The 15,179-nt window shown below is 35.5% G+C and overlaps 1 protein-coding gene across 32 annotated transcripts in view; it reads left to right on the forward strand.

The window, feature by feature from the left end:
* Nucleotides 1-15,179, forward strand: part of LOC107143675 (muscular LMNA interacting protein) — a 251,194-nt gene that overhangs the window by 139,205 nt on the left and 96,810 nt on the right. For all 32 annotated transcript variants that reach the window (XM_048805513.1, XM_048805514.1, XM_048805489.1 and 29 more), the window contains one exon: nucleotides 13,665-13,709. In XM_048805513.1, the coding sequence (XP_048661470.1) occupies nucleotides 13,665-13,709 (45 nt within the window). The remainder of the gene's footprint in view (nucleotides 1-13,664; nucleotides 13,710-15,179) is intronic.

A 15,179-nucleotide genomic window follows, 5' to 3' on the forward strand; every position in this document is an offset into this window, starting at 1 on the left:
TAGTGATGTTCATCTCATTCCACCATCTTTCCTCCCCCCCATATACCCTTTCTTCCCCTATTTCCCCTTTGCTCTATCTAGAGTTTGTGTAATCCACCCATGCTCCCCCCCACCACTTTATGAATCAGCATCCTTGTATCAGAGAAGACATTCGGCATTTGGTGTTTTGGGATTGGCTAAATTCATAGAGCGTTATATTCTCCAACTCCATCAATTTACTTGCAAATGCCATGATTTTATTGTCTTTTAATGCTGAATAGTATTCCACTATGTGTATATATATCACATTTTCTTTATCCATTCATCAACTGAAGGACATCTAGGTTGGTTCCACAGTTTAGCTATTATGAATTGTGCTTCTATAAACATTAATGTGGCTGTGTCCCTGTAGTTTACTGTTTTTAAGTCCTTTGGGTATAAACTGAGGAGTGAGATAGCTGGGTCAAGTGGTGATTCCATTCTCAATTTTCTGAGGAATCTCCATACTGCTTTCCATATTGGCTGCACCACTTTGCAGTCCTACCAGCAATGTATGAGTGTACCTTTTTCATCACATTCTCACCAACATTTATTGTTGCCTGTATTCTTGATGATTGCCATTCTGACAGGAGTGAGATGAAATTTTAGAGTAGTTTTGATTTGCATTTCTCTAATTGCTAGAGATGTTGAATACTTTTTCATATATTTGTTGATCAATTGTATTTCTTCTTCTGTGAAGTGTCGGTTCAGTTCCTTAGTTCATTTATTGATTGGGTTATTTGTTTTATTAGTGTTAAGTTTTTGAATTCTTTATATATCCTATAGATTAATGCTTTATCGGAGGTGCATGTGGTAAAGATTTTCTCCAAATCTATAGGCTCTATCCTCAAGTTATTAATTGTTTCCTTTGCTGAGAAGAAGCTTTTAATTGGAATCCATCCCATTTTTTGATTCTTGATTTTACTTGCACTTTAGGAGTCTTGTCAATGAAGTCAGATCCTAGGCCAATGTGATGAAGATTTTTTCTTCTGTTAAGTGCAGGGTCTCTGTTCTAGTGCCTAAGTCTTTGATCTATTTTGAGTTGATTTTTGTACAGGGTGAGAGATAGAGGTTTAATTTCATTTTGCTACATATGGATTTCTGGTTTGGTCTCACCATTTGTTGAATAGGCTATATTTTCTGCAGTGAATGTTTTTGGCACTTTTGTCTGGTATGAGATAACCATATTTATGTGAGTTTGTCTCTGTGTCCTCTATTATGTACTATTGGTCTACAAGTCTATTTTGGTGCCAATATCATTTTGTTTTTGTTACTATAACTCTGTAGTATAGTTTAAGGTCTGGTATTGTGATGCCTCCTGCTTCACTTTTATTGCTAAGGATTGCTTTAACTATTCTGGGTCTCTTATTTTTCCAAATAAATTTCATGATTGCTTTTTATATTTCTATGAAGAATGTCATTGGGATTTTAATAGGAATTGCATTAAATCTGTATAACACTTTAGGTTTTATGGCCATTATGACAATATTAATTCTGCCTATCCAGGAGCATGGGAGATTTTTCCATCTTCTGAGGTTTTCTTCAATTTCTTTCTTTAGTGTTCTGTAGTTTTCATTGTAGAAGTCTTTCACCTCTTTTGTTAAATTGATTCCCAGGTATTTTTTTTGAGGGTATTTTTAATGGAGTAGATTTTCTAATTTCTCTTTCAGTGGATTCATCATTGATGTATAGGAATGCATTTGATTTATGGATGTTGATTTTATATGCTGCTACTTTGCTGAATTCATTTATTAGTTCTGAAAGTTTTCTGGTGGGATTTTTTTGGATCTTCTAGGTATAGAATTATGTCAACTGCAAATAGTCATGGTTTGAGTTCTTCTTACCTATTTCTATCCCTTTAATTTTCTTTCTTTTTTTTTGTCTAATTGCTCTGGCTAGCATTTCAAGGATGATGTTGAATAGAAGAGGACATCTTTGTCTTGTTCCAGTTTTTAAAGGGAATGCTTTCAATTTTTCTCCATTTAGAATGATGCTGGCCGTAGGTTTAGCATATATAACTTTTACAATGTTGAGGTATGTTCCCACTATCCCTAGTTGTTTTATGTTTGTGTTCTCAATAGCTGCCATTCTGACTGGAGTGAGATATAGTTTTGATTTGCATTTCTCTAATTGCTAGAGATGATGAACATTTTTCATATATTGGTTGATTGTACATTTTCTTCTGAGAAGTGTCTTTTCATTTTCTTGGCCTATTTATTGACTGGGTTATTATTGTTTTTTTTGTGTATGTGTATTAAGATTTTTGAGTTCTTTATATATCCTAGAGATTAGTGGTCTATCTGATGTGCGTGTGGTAAAAATTTGCTCCCCAAATGTAGACTCCCTATTCTCCTCACTTGATTGTTTCTTTTGCTGAGAAGAACTTTTTAATTTGAATCCATCCCATTTATTTTTTCTTGATTTTAATTCTTGTGTTATAGGAGTCTTATAATACATTTACAATAAAATCCCAATAACATTCCTCATATAATTAGAAAAAGCAGTCATGAATTCATCTGGAAAAATAAGAGATCCAGAATAGCTAAAGCAATCCTTAGCAAGAAGAGTGAAGCAGGAGGCATCACTATACCAGAACTTAAGCTATACTACAGAACAATAGTAACAAAACCAGAATGGTATTGGCACCAAAATAGACTTGTAGACCAATGGTACAGAATAGAGGATACAGAGACAAACACCCATAACTATAAGTTATCTTATATTAGACAAAGGTGCCAAAAACATACATTGGAGAAAAGATAGCCTCTTTAACAAATGGTGCTGGGAAAACTGGAAATCCATATGCAACAAAAAGAAATTAAACTTTTATCTCTCACCATGCACAAAACTCAACTCAAAGAGGATTTCATATTTTTAATGGCTAAATAGTATACCATTGTGTATATTCACAATATTTTCTTTATACATTTATCTGCTAATAGAAATTTATGTTCATGCCATATTCTAATTATTGTGAATAGTGCTGAAATAATCCTGGTAGTAAAGGTGTCTTTCCGAATGTTAATTTAATTTCTCTGGGTATGTACCAAGGAGTAGGGTTTACTGGATCATACAAGAGTTCTATTTTCAGTTGTTTGAGAAATCTCCATACTGTTTTCCACAATGGCTATACTAATTTATGTTCCCTGATGGGAGGATTCCTTTTCTCCCACATAACTCATTAACATTTTATTATCATTATTATTTGTCTTTTTCTTGAGACAGTTACTTAGGGGTTGACTAAATTGCTGAGGCTAGCTTTTAACTTGTGATCCTCCTGCCTCAGCCTCTAGAGCCACTGGGATTATAGGTGTGTGCCATGACACTGGGCTCATTGTGGTTTTCATTTACATTTCCCTAAGTATTAGTAATATTGACTATTTTTTCACTTGTCTGTTCATCATTTATGAGTTTTCTCTTGAGAAATGTTTATTAAGGTCATTAGCCCATTTTTAAAATTGAATTTTTTTTGCTATTGAGATAAGTTTCCTATATATTCTGAATATTAACCCTTTGTATGTATGGTTTGCAAATATTTTTTTCCCATTCTGTAGACCATCTGTTTGCTCTGATTATCATTTTCTTTTCTTTAACAAATATTTATCAAGTGCCTACTACGGATCTGGGGCTGAGAGACAAGCCAGGCAGAACAATCTGATGAGAGCACTTTTATTATAGTAACAGACAATTAGAATTCAAGTTGAGACTCAAACATGAAAAGAAACCAGCCATAGAAAGGCCAGGCATTATAGCTTTTAGGAAGAAGAATAGGCATGTATGAATTTCTTGAAGCAAGAAAAAGCTTGGTTGTATAAAAATGAAGAAAAAACCCAATGCATTTGTAGAATATAGAGCCAGGGATTAACCATGTAAAATGAAGTTGAGAAGGACTCATGATAGTACCTTACTTAGGTCATGGCATGGAATTTGGATTCCACAGAAAGTGGAAAGTCATAAAAAAATGCTGGGGAATAATGTGGAGCCATCGGGTGCAATCACTCTGACTTCTGTGAGGAGGCATTGCTGTCAGGGATTGCCCTCTGTGCTTTTGGCCTGGAGAGAGGGGTTCAGAGCAGAGAGAAGCATATGGGTTTGAGACTTACTGTGAAATTGGATGTGAGTAGTGAAAGAGAGAGGAGTCATGAATGAGCCACAGGTCTCTGCCTTGAGGATAGACAACAGTGGCGGAGGCCCAGTGGGATGGAGGGTAGAGGGCTATATTAGTTTTGGACAGATTTGTTTGAGGTTAATGTCAGAGAAGCCTACACCTGTGAGTCTGTAGCTAATGTTAGAGATCTGAAGATCACAACATAGATGTTGAAAGTGTCCTATATGGAGCTCCAAGCAACAAAACATCACAGGTCAGTGGGGGAAGAGCCAGCAAAAAAGAATGAAAAGGACATTATGGTAAGAGTAAAGTTGGAGGGTGTGGTGTGGTGTCATGGAAGCTATATGCAAAGTGTTTAAGAGACTATCATTGTTGATGCTGCTAAGAGGAAGAGCAAACTAAGGTTAGGTAAGCATGTATGTTACTGGACTTGTGCATTTCCAAACTATATGGCTGATGCTTATGTGTAGGTGTTCATTCTCCTCTCTAATTTTTTTTTACGACTGTTGGCATATATTTTTGGTTTGAACCTAAGGCTTTTCCTATGGGCATGAAAATAGTCAAATTTAACATTTTTAATTCAACCTTATCTAGATGGTGTCTTTTTTTCCCCTATACTTTTATTTTTAACCTTTTTAAAACTCCCTTGTCTAAGTATGATTATGTTCAATCAATTTTATACTCAGTCTGAGATTCTATTTATTGGGAACAGTTAGCCATTTAGAGTTATTGCAGTTCTATTGTATTAGTACTAATTTCTGCAATTTTTATTTAAATTTTTCTATTTAAAATGTCTCTTCTCTTTGTTTTTTTCTGCCTTTTTTTGGTATTTTGATACTTACTGATGGCAATTTTGAATTTTTTGCTAGACAGGGTCTCACTAGTTACACAAATATTGCTAAAGACAATAATTATGTTATTTTCTTATCAATATTCAAGTTTATCAATATCTTTTCAACATTATGCAAGTACTATAAAACTTTTCAATTTCTACTTGTTTTTAGTCATGCTAAACAAACATATACAGCTTATTAGTGCTTTTTTGAAATTTTGTCTGCATTTATATGTTTATACTTTTCTTTGATCTCTTCTTTATGTCTTTGATCTTCACACATTCATAAATTTCTGCTTTTTCCCCCCTTTATGAAGATCTTGCTGAAATTTTTATTAAACAGATATATTTGTGCAAGTTTGGAATTCTGTATATGCAAGGGTATCTTAATTTTTCCATTCCTTTAAATTATAGTTTACTGAACATAAAATTGTAGGTCATCTCCATTAATATGTTTCTTCCTAGATTCTCCCTTTAGAATAACATACTTATGAACTATTTTGTCAGCATGATATTTGTTCTTCTGCAACAATGACCATTTCTAAGTGGCTCTGTGAGTTTTTAGAATTTTATCTCTACATATAAGAGATAACGTGTCTAGGTTGGAATTTTATCGTATGCTTTTTGATTGGAACTGTCTATGGACTTTCATCTTCTATCTACAATTTTCCCTTCCCCTTAAATCCTGGAAAAGTTTCAGTCATTATTTTTCCAAATGCTTCTTTTCCCCTAGGAAATCTTAATACTGATTTTGTCACTTTTGATTCTGTATTCTGTCTCTTAATCTTTATATTCTTTTCTGTTTATTGTTTCCTGATTCCTTCAAGAGAATTTCTTGAGCTGATATTCCAAGAATTTGTTTCGTATCTATTCTGTTTTATAATCCTTATAGTAAATTCTTTCTTGTAGCTTACATATTTTTTTTCCTTTAAAGTCAAGTTTATTGAGTCTGTGAGTCTGTAGCTGAGGTATAACTTGGCCACAACAAAATTCACTACAATTTGTAAAATTCTATGAGTTTGACAAAATTGTATTTTTGACCACCATCACCACATTCAAGATGAACAATATTTACTTCAAACCTGAAAAATTCCCTTGCATTCCTGTGTAGACTGGCCTTCTCTCCACTCCAAATATTGAATACCCAATGATTTTTTTTTGTTTTCCCCATACTTTTTCCTTTTGAAGTATAAGGTACACATGTCTGTCTACTTAAGGTATTTGACATTCACATGCATTATGTATCAGTAGTCCACTTCTTTGTATTATGGAGTGGTATTACGTAGAATGGATGTGCTGTCCTTTCTTTATCCCCTCGCCAGTTGACTGGATTATTTCTTATTTGGACCTACTACTACTAGAGCTGCTAAGAAATATTTGTAAGCAAGTCTTTGTATACACCTACATTTTTATTTCTCTTGAGTAAATAGCTAGGAGCCGAATGGTAGTATTTACGAATTTCAGATATCCTACTATTTTTCCATGGAAATTCAAATTTCTCTTGGCTCATCAGCTAACTTGGGTGTGTGCATGTCTGATGCCCAGAGTGGCATTTACTAATTTGCCATTTCTGGTAAGGTGTGTATACCTTTGTAAGAGTAGGAGGAGTATGTGCCTCATAATGAAGGTGCTCCCTAGTATCAGCCATTTCCCACTGCAGCTTCGTCTCCACACTGGTGACCTTGACCTTCACCTCTACCTCCTTGTACCTCTGGTTCTGAGAATTTTGTCTTCTAATAGTTGGAATTTATCATTGATAGGGTTCAGGGGAGACATTCAGCAGAACCTGGCCTGTTGTCCAAACCTGTAATTAACTGTTTTTATTATTATTATTATTAGTTACACATGATAGTACAATGATCTTGGCAATTCATACTTTGAATCAAATGGGATATAATTTCTCATTTTTCTGATTGTACAGGTTGCAGAATCACACTGGTCATACAGTCACCTATATACATACAGCAACAATAATGTCTATTTTATTCTGCTGCCCTTCCTATCCCCCCTTCCCCTCCCCTCCCCTTCCATCACATCTCTCTACTATAATTAACTGTTTTGTTCCCCTCAACCATGCTGAAGGACCAATGTGATATTATGTTCACCATGAATTTTTTTTCTGTTTCCAAATTTTACTCCTTTACTTTGCTGTCCTTACCTCTGATGTTGCAAAGTATTATAAGAAAACAGAGACAGAATTTCTAAAAATAATCACAAACCAAAAACTAGAGATCAAAATTTAAAAATATTTACAAGCTTGTTTGTTTTGGAACTGACAATCAGAGCCAGAAGTGCTTAACCACTGAGCACATTCCCAGCCCCTTTTTTTTTAAAATTTTTTATTGTGGGTTGTTCAAAACATTACAAATTTCTTGACNGGTCCTTGGCCCATTTGTTGATTGGGTTGTTTGTTCTCTTATTGTCTAATTTTTTGAGTTTTTTGTATACTCTGGATATTAGGGCTCTATCTGAAGTGTGAGGAGTAAAGATTTGTTCCCAGGATGTAGGCTCCCTATTTACCTCTCTTATTGTTTCTTTTGCTGAGAAAAAACTTTTTAGTTTGAGTAAGTCCCATTTGTTGATTCTAGTTATTAACTTTTGTGCTATGGGTGTCCTATTGAGGAATTTGGAGCCCGACCCCACCGACTGTAGATCGTAGCCAACTTTTTCTTCTATCAGACGGCGCGTCTCTGATTTGATATCAAGCTCCTTGATCCATTTTGAATTCACTTTTGTGCATGGCGAGAGAAAGGGATTCAGTTTCATATTGTTGCATATGGATTTCCAGTTTTCCCAGCACCATTTTCCCAGCCCCTTTTTTAAAACTAAAAAAAAAAAAAAAAAATTGTAGTCGTTGATGGACCTTTATTTATTTTTTTTATTTATATGCTGCACTGAAAATCAAACCCAGTACCTCACACATGCTAGGCAAGCACTCTACCACTGAGCTACAATCCCAGTTCTCCCTATCACATTTTATTTTTTATTTTGAGACAGGGTCTCACTAAGATGCTTAGGGCCTTGCTGATTTAGCTGAATCTGGTTTTAAACTCATGATCCTCCTGCCTGAGCCTCCCAAGTTAGGGATTATAAGCATGTGCTACCACACCCAGTTTACAAGTGTTGAATTTTGAAAGGGAAAAAGAAATTAAGTCAGTAGTGGGATCAAGGAAAACTTTTTTTGTTTGCTTTTTGAAGTACTATCAAGTTTCTATATTAGTGGGGTTGGTTTTAGTAGAGATTACTGATTATAAAGAACAAAGGGAGATACTGAAGGACAAAATTCCTAAGAACTAGAGTGTAATTCAAATAAGTACCTGTGATGGCCTGAAGGTTTTTGCTCTGCCTCCCCCTCCAAATTCACATGTTAAAGTAATCACAAATGTGATGGTATTAGAAGGCGAGACTTTTAAAAGGTGATGAAGGACAGAGTCTTCATGAGTGGGATTATGAAAGATACCTGAAAGAGACCTCTTATTCCTTCCATCAAGTGAGGAAATAGTAAGAAGGTGCTGTCTGCAAATATGAAAGTTTCACCTTGCCAGGCAGCAATCTTCATTTCTTTTATCTTGGGACTTTACAGCCTCCAGAACTGTGAGAAATAAATTTCTGTTGTATATAAGCCACCTAGTTGGTGGCATTTTGCTACAGTGGCCCAAAATGGACTAACACAACATTTTTTTTTTTTTTTAATGAGAAGGTAGAAATGTCATCACAAGACAGAAAGTAGAAGACCTAACAGACATAAATGCAAAAATGTTTATAAGTTGATGGTATGAGAATGAAGAGTTTCATAACTGATATCTTAAGTTATTTCATGATTAACACCTTTCAATAAAAAAAATTTAAGATCATTGAAACTATGAAGGCAAGGTATGATGTGGAGGAGTTTGAAAAATTGAAAAACATTATGTAATATTGATTTCAGTTTTCTTCTATGACTCTCTTTTTTTTTTCAAGCTGCCCAAAACACCTTTTCCAAGTTTCCCAGCAGCCTACCCACTGCTGTATACTCAGACTGAATCTGAGCTGACATAACAACAGAACCTCAGACAGTTGATCACTACTTTCTCTTTGCTATGTTTTCCTGTAGTCCTCTTAGAGTTCTATGCTTCCTCATTTTTTTATCTCACTTTTCATTATTGTTTCTTTGTCTTCTTTGATGGTTCATCTACTTCTTTCCAAAATATTAATATTGGAGTATCTAGGTATCTATCCTTGGACTTCTCATTTCTGTCTGTATTATTCTTTTCATTCTCTCACTGAGTTTCATGACAATTCTCAAATGTGTATCTTTGGCCCAGAATTCTCTTCCAAACTTTATTTCCATTTAGATTTAAAATAAATGTCTCAAACTCAATATGTGTAAAAATGAAATCTAGAGTTTAGATTTCCTTCTACAAAAATGTCCATATGCTTCCTTCCCATTCCCATTAAAAGAATTTCAATCTTTCATTTGTTCAAAGCCAGAAACTTTGCATCATGTTTTATTTCACTCTTTCACATTCTGCTTCCTTCTGTTACAAATCCTATGTTGTAGCTTCAAAATATCTGTAGAATAGGATTATTTCATAGCTTCTGCACTAATAAGCCAGCACGAAGCTTTGCTAGATAGCACAGAATCCCTGTATGTTTGCCTCACTGTACTGCATTCTGTTTTCTTTTTGTTCCCAATGCTTGGGATTGAACCCAGAGCCTTGAGAATGTTAGGCAAATATTCTACCACTGAGTTATATCCTAAAGCCCTTTCTGAGACAAGATTTCACTAAGTTGTCCAGGCTGGCCTTGAACTTGTGAGGCAACTTCCTCACTCTTCAAGATTAAGGCATGTACCACCATGCCAGTCACTACACTCCATTCTTCAGGCAAGTGGAGACCTCTCTTTCTGCTTTCTGATCATCAGTGAGCTGGTTCCTCTGCCATACTCTTCTACCATGATGTCCTACCTCACATCAGGCCCTGAGAAATGGAACCTGCTACCTATGGATTGACACCTGGGAAACTGTGAACTCCTAAATAAATATTTCCTCCTCTATGGTCAGATCCTTTCATCACAGTAGTGAAAAATCTGACTAAATACTTCTTCTACTTAAAACCAGCAATGCCTACACATTCCCTTAGAAAGAAAGACAAAGTCCTTACAGGTCCCAGAAGGACCTTATTATTAGGCCTCACAATACATCCATGTTCTTTTATCATCGTCTCTTTACTCACTCTGCTTTAGCCCTGGTAGCATTCTTGCTGTGTCTTGAATGTACCCAACATGATTCTACTGTCTTACTAGTATATTTAGTACTTTTAAAAATCAGTTTATTACATTTTAAAGTTACCAGTTTGCTCTAAAACTTTGAAAGATAAAATTTTATCTTCAAAAACACGGTGAGGTATTGTAGTTATCAGCTTTTCATCACTGTGACCAAAACACCCAATATGAACTATGTGGAGGAGAAACATATACTTTGACTCACAGTTTCAGATGTTGAGTTCATGGCTGACTGACGCTATTGCTGTGGGCTCAAGGTGTAGCTGGGCATTATAGCAGAAGGGCATGGCTGAGAACTACTGAATTTATGGAATCCAGGAAACAGAGCGGGGAGAAGGTGTCAGGGAGAAGATGAACCCTTCTAGAGCACAATCCTGGTGACCTACCACCTGCCTACAGTTACCATCCAGTTAGTTCATTCAAACTACAATGGACTGTTCAGGTTACAACCCTCAAAATCCAATCAGTTACCGCTGAACATTTCTGCATTAACACAGGAGCTTTTGGATATGAGGCAAGAACACCTCATAACCAAACCATATTATTCCAGACTTGGCTCCCGAAAGATCATGTCTGTTTGACAACGCAAAATGCATTTAGTCCATCTTCAAATCTTCAAGAATCCCATAGTCATAACAATTCCAGCATTGCCCCAAATCGAAGTCTAAAAACTCTCCTCTGAGACTCAAGGCAAATACTTGGCTCTGAGCTCCTGTAAAAAAAGAAAGAAAAAAAAAAAAAAACAAGTCACATATATATCCAATATAAAGTGGCATGAAATAAACATTCCTATTCCAAAAGGGAGGAATCAAGGCATAAAAAGAAGAGATGAGGCCAAAATAAACCTGAAACCCAGGCAGAAAAACAGGTTCCAAAACTTCATGTACAACATCTAGGACACATGGTGGAAATATGTGTTCTTCAAAGGGCTTGAGAAATCCTTCCCTTTTGACCTTGAAAGTAGCAGTGATAATGGAAATAAGATCTTACCAGAGATGACATTATGTTCTCAGTTTTTGTGTCTTTGCATGAGAGGTTTTCAAGAAAAATGTTTTTGACTTAGTAAAAGTATATAAAAGTTTATTAGAAGAGAAAGAAAGAGGAGGACCCTCAAGATAGAGAGCAGATACTCTCAGAGGGAAGAGTGATAACTCATTTCTTTGCGTCTCAGCTTTTATTAGGACAGGAGCAACATTGTTAGAAGATCCCACTTAATATCACCTCTTGGTTCTGGATCAACAGACTGTGTTAGCTAATAACCTAAGGGAAACTCTTGGACATCTGGGCCTGGCTGACCTGGCCAGGTCCTAACTGGAATTGGTTTTATAGAATTTAAGGTCAGTGGGCTCCAGTCTTAATCATCCTGTTGTCCTGGGCCTGGGAATCTTTGGTCTGTATTATTTATGTAGGGTCTTGCAGAAGATGTCTTAGCAATTAGGCCCTTCTGAGAAAACATATATTTGTCCTTCCCTGAATTTATCCATCTTTCTTTGGTTGTAAGGAAATAATTTATAGAGCTGAGATCATGGAAGGGGCCTGAAATAGCTATCTAGTCAGAACTAGTGGTACCATTGAGGTAGATCTGATTTGCTCTGTACTAAGTATTTTCTTAAACTCCTGATTGACTGCTTGTGTCTAACTGCTACCTCACAGCAGAGCTCACGTCCTCTCTATTGGCCTGGCTTTCTCTCTGAAGCCAGCATCTTTTCTTAGCAAACAGTCCATGTTACTGGCATCTCTTAATTCCCGGGGTCTCCATTCAGCTTCAGTTTCACTTTCACAGCTTCACATGTCACTCTCTCAGGAGCATTCTGTAGGAACTCTGACTCTGCTACACTTTGCCTACCCTCCCAGACCTTGCTTTGAAAGTGATCTCTTAAATCTAGTATCCTTTATTCCTATAAAACCAGCACCATGTGAAATTTGCCACCAGCTTGCACAGTAATTGGGTCCCCTGGGACCACAGCTGCAATGGACTTTAAGTGCCTGAGTGACTGAGCAAAGTGAAATAGCTTCTTAGGTCCCCCTTTGCAAGAAGGATATGTCAACAATCTTTTCTCAAAAGATTTTTCCTTTCTACATCCTTGAGTCTATATTTGACGTGGTATTGAACATTTCTGAGAGACCCTCAAGACATCTTGCTAGTGTCTCTGTGCAAAATACTTAGCATCTCTCTATTTACCATAATCTCTTTCACAACCATGCATCCAACATCTCTCTATTTACCAAAATCTCTTTTACAACCATGCATTCCTTGCTCCCAGTTTTCTACACACTTTTCTGGCCAAACTGCCTTTTAAAAATTCTTTAGCTCTGCTTTCTGCTCCCAATTCTTATAGTAAAATTGGCTTTCATTACATTGATCACCATCTAACATATAATTTACTTATTTATCATTTTACTCTTTATTTTTGCTTCTGCTAGAATATAAGTTCCCCAAGGGCAAAGTAACTTTGTCTCTTTTGTTCATTAATAAGTCCTAAGGGTTTAAAACAGTGTCTGGCACATAGTAGATATGCAATAAATATTTAATAGATAAATTAATTGAATAGCCACCTAATTTCAGAAAGTGAACCTATAAAAGAAAATTTAGAGGTTTATCAGGAAGTATAGAATGCACATTTGAAGTAGATAACCATTATTTTAAAATGAAATCAATGAGTATAATTGAGTTTCCAAAGAGGTGTTTTGCTTCTTAGGTATAATGGAGAAAAATGGATTATAAAGCCCAACTAGTGTTGTTGCTGTTATTTTGCAAGTTAATTTGTCACAAGAAGGGAGGGATGAGAAAAGGAAAAAAAGGGACAATTTCAACATGAGAAAATGAAATATATGCAAATTAAAAGATAATAAAACCAGAAGATGTCTTGTGAGGGTCAATTTTTAGAAGTCCCAATGAAGCAGATGCTGTATCAAGGCATCAGGAGTACCAGACAAATGGGGTTGTGGGTGGAGATAGAGTTCTGAGACAGGCACATCTGAAATTGCAGTTTAAGAGGTTTTCTATACCATCTGTGAAGGTAAAATCCAGCAATGGTTTTGGAAGTGGCTGATTGTAATGGAACGAATGAGGATATCTTTGGATTTGAGCAACTCAAAGATCTGAGAGAACAGAGATTTCTATGGGAATTTTAAAAGAGCCAAAATTATGAAAGAAACATGCTGAATTAATTATTATGACCCATGAATTAACATTATCAATAATAAGGGGGAAATCAACAGAAAACAAATAGGTAACAGCAATGGAAAGAATAATGAAGTGGTAAAGTTTGATTTTGTTTAATAAAATAATTTTTAAAGGTAAAGGAGGTTTAATATAGAAAAGAGGGAGTAATGGTTATAAAAGTTTTAATGGAAAATAAGGAGGATAATTATTCAGAAATGCTAAATATTTTATTATTTATGAATTATTCAGAAGTATAATTATTTTTATTTTCATACAGACTTCTACAACTCTTCCAAAAGCAGCTGGTAGAGAAACCAAATATGTAAGTACTTTTATAACTATACATAATGCTTTTTAAATGGATGCCAAATATATATTTTGGCAGGAACTCAACTACATAGTAATTTAAATTCAACTAGTTGGTTTTTCCGTAAGTGGAAAAGGAGGAGTAGGATGGTCTGAATGGCCCAGGTATGAAAAATCAGATTATGTCAGGGATAAAACATCAGGTAAGCTTATCAAATAAATTCTGTCTTAAATGAAACCTAGTTTGATTAATTCAGCTGAATAAAACAGAACTGTAATACCTGCTTTCTGTCTGTTTAATTATTCAAACTTCATTTTTATTTTTTAATAGCTTGTGTTTGTTATAAAATGGTCAATTCACATACTTGAAACATTAAGATTTGTTCATTTCCAATGGAATTCCCAATTTAATCTACTGACAAGTTTGTTGTTTCCTGCATTTAAATTATGAACTAAATCAATTTCTGTGTATAACCAAATAGTTATGATAGACTGATAGTGGCTATGTACATATGAACTACACACTTAGTTCAAATGACCCTGGTGAACTGGATCTGAGTGTGTCTTGGGCACAGGCACTTGGACACACCTACTGTCCCCATTCTTCACTCACCAGACAGCAACATATTACTCATGGACCCACTCTTGAATTTGAGCAAGCACATTTTAGTACAACTGTGATTGTCTTCCAATCAAGTGCTGAGTGTTCAGCCTAAAACAAAGCAGTAAGCTGTTTCTTTAAATTATATATTAGTTTCCTAATACATAGTTTTTGTCATCCTCCTCAAGAGTAAATAGTTATTAAATGTGTATTTTGTGCCATGCCATCATTACAGTTTATACATTTGTGCCTTCATTTGAATCTCCTGAAGGCAAATAATGAACTCAGTGAAATTATTAAATGTTATCACATTTAGGAAATTATGTTTACAGGACGTGGGCAGGAACACTGCTCACAGCATTTCTTGGAAGATTTCACTGCGACATTTCATTATTATTGGGAGCCCTTTGGAGTAATGCTTAAAAAACGTGGAGGCATTTAGTAGGTTAGACCCAAGTGTATATCACAGATAACTGCCTGATTTGGGGTAGATGGCTTATTTTACCTTGTGTCTGAAGAGTAGATACCTGCTAGAGATCTGTGTGTCACTAACTTTGTATAGATTCATAGATTGAGCTCAAAAGCAGGAATTGTACAGTATACCAACTCCTGTACCACAGAGGAGGTTGAACAAAGAGAAGAGTTGAAGTAGAGCCAAGGAAAAATGTCTGTTACATTTGAGCATATCCTCAGCAAATTAGCACTGACCATCCCAAAGCCTTATTCTTGAGGCTCATAAAAAGATTCATATATAGTACATGGATCATTACCAGTAAAAATGCTAGTTGGTATTTTTCTGTCTCCATTATTCAGTTTTCCATTTTTGTTCATTGATTCAACAAATATGTTTATTGAGGATCTGCCATGTACTGGTCACTGAGGAGT

The sequence above is a fragment of the Marmota marmota genome, unplaced genomic scaffold, assembly GCF_001458135.2.
Source record: "Marmota marmota marmota unplaced genomic scaffold, marMar, whole genome shotgun sequence".
Lineage (NCBI taxonomy): Eukaryota > Metazoa > Chordata > Mammalia > Rodentia > Sciuridae > Marmota > Marmota marmota.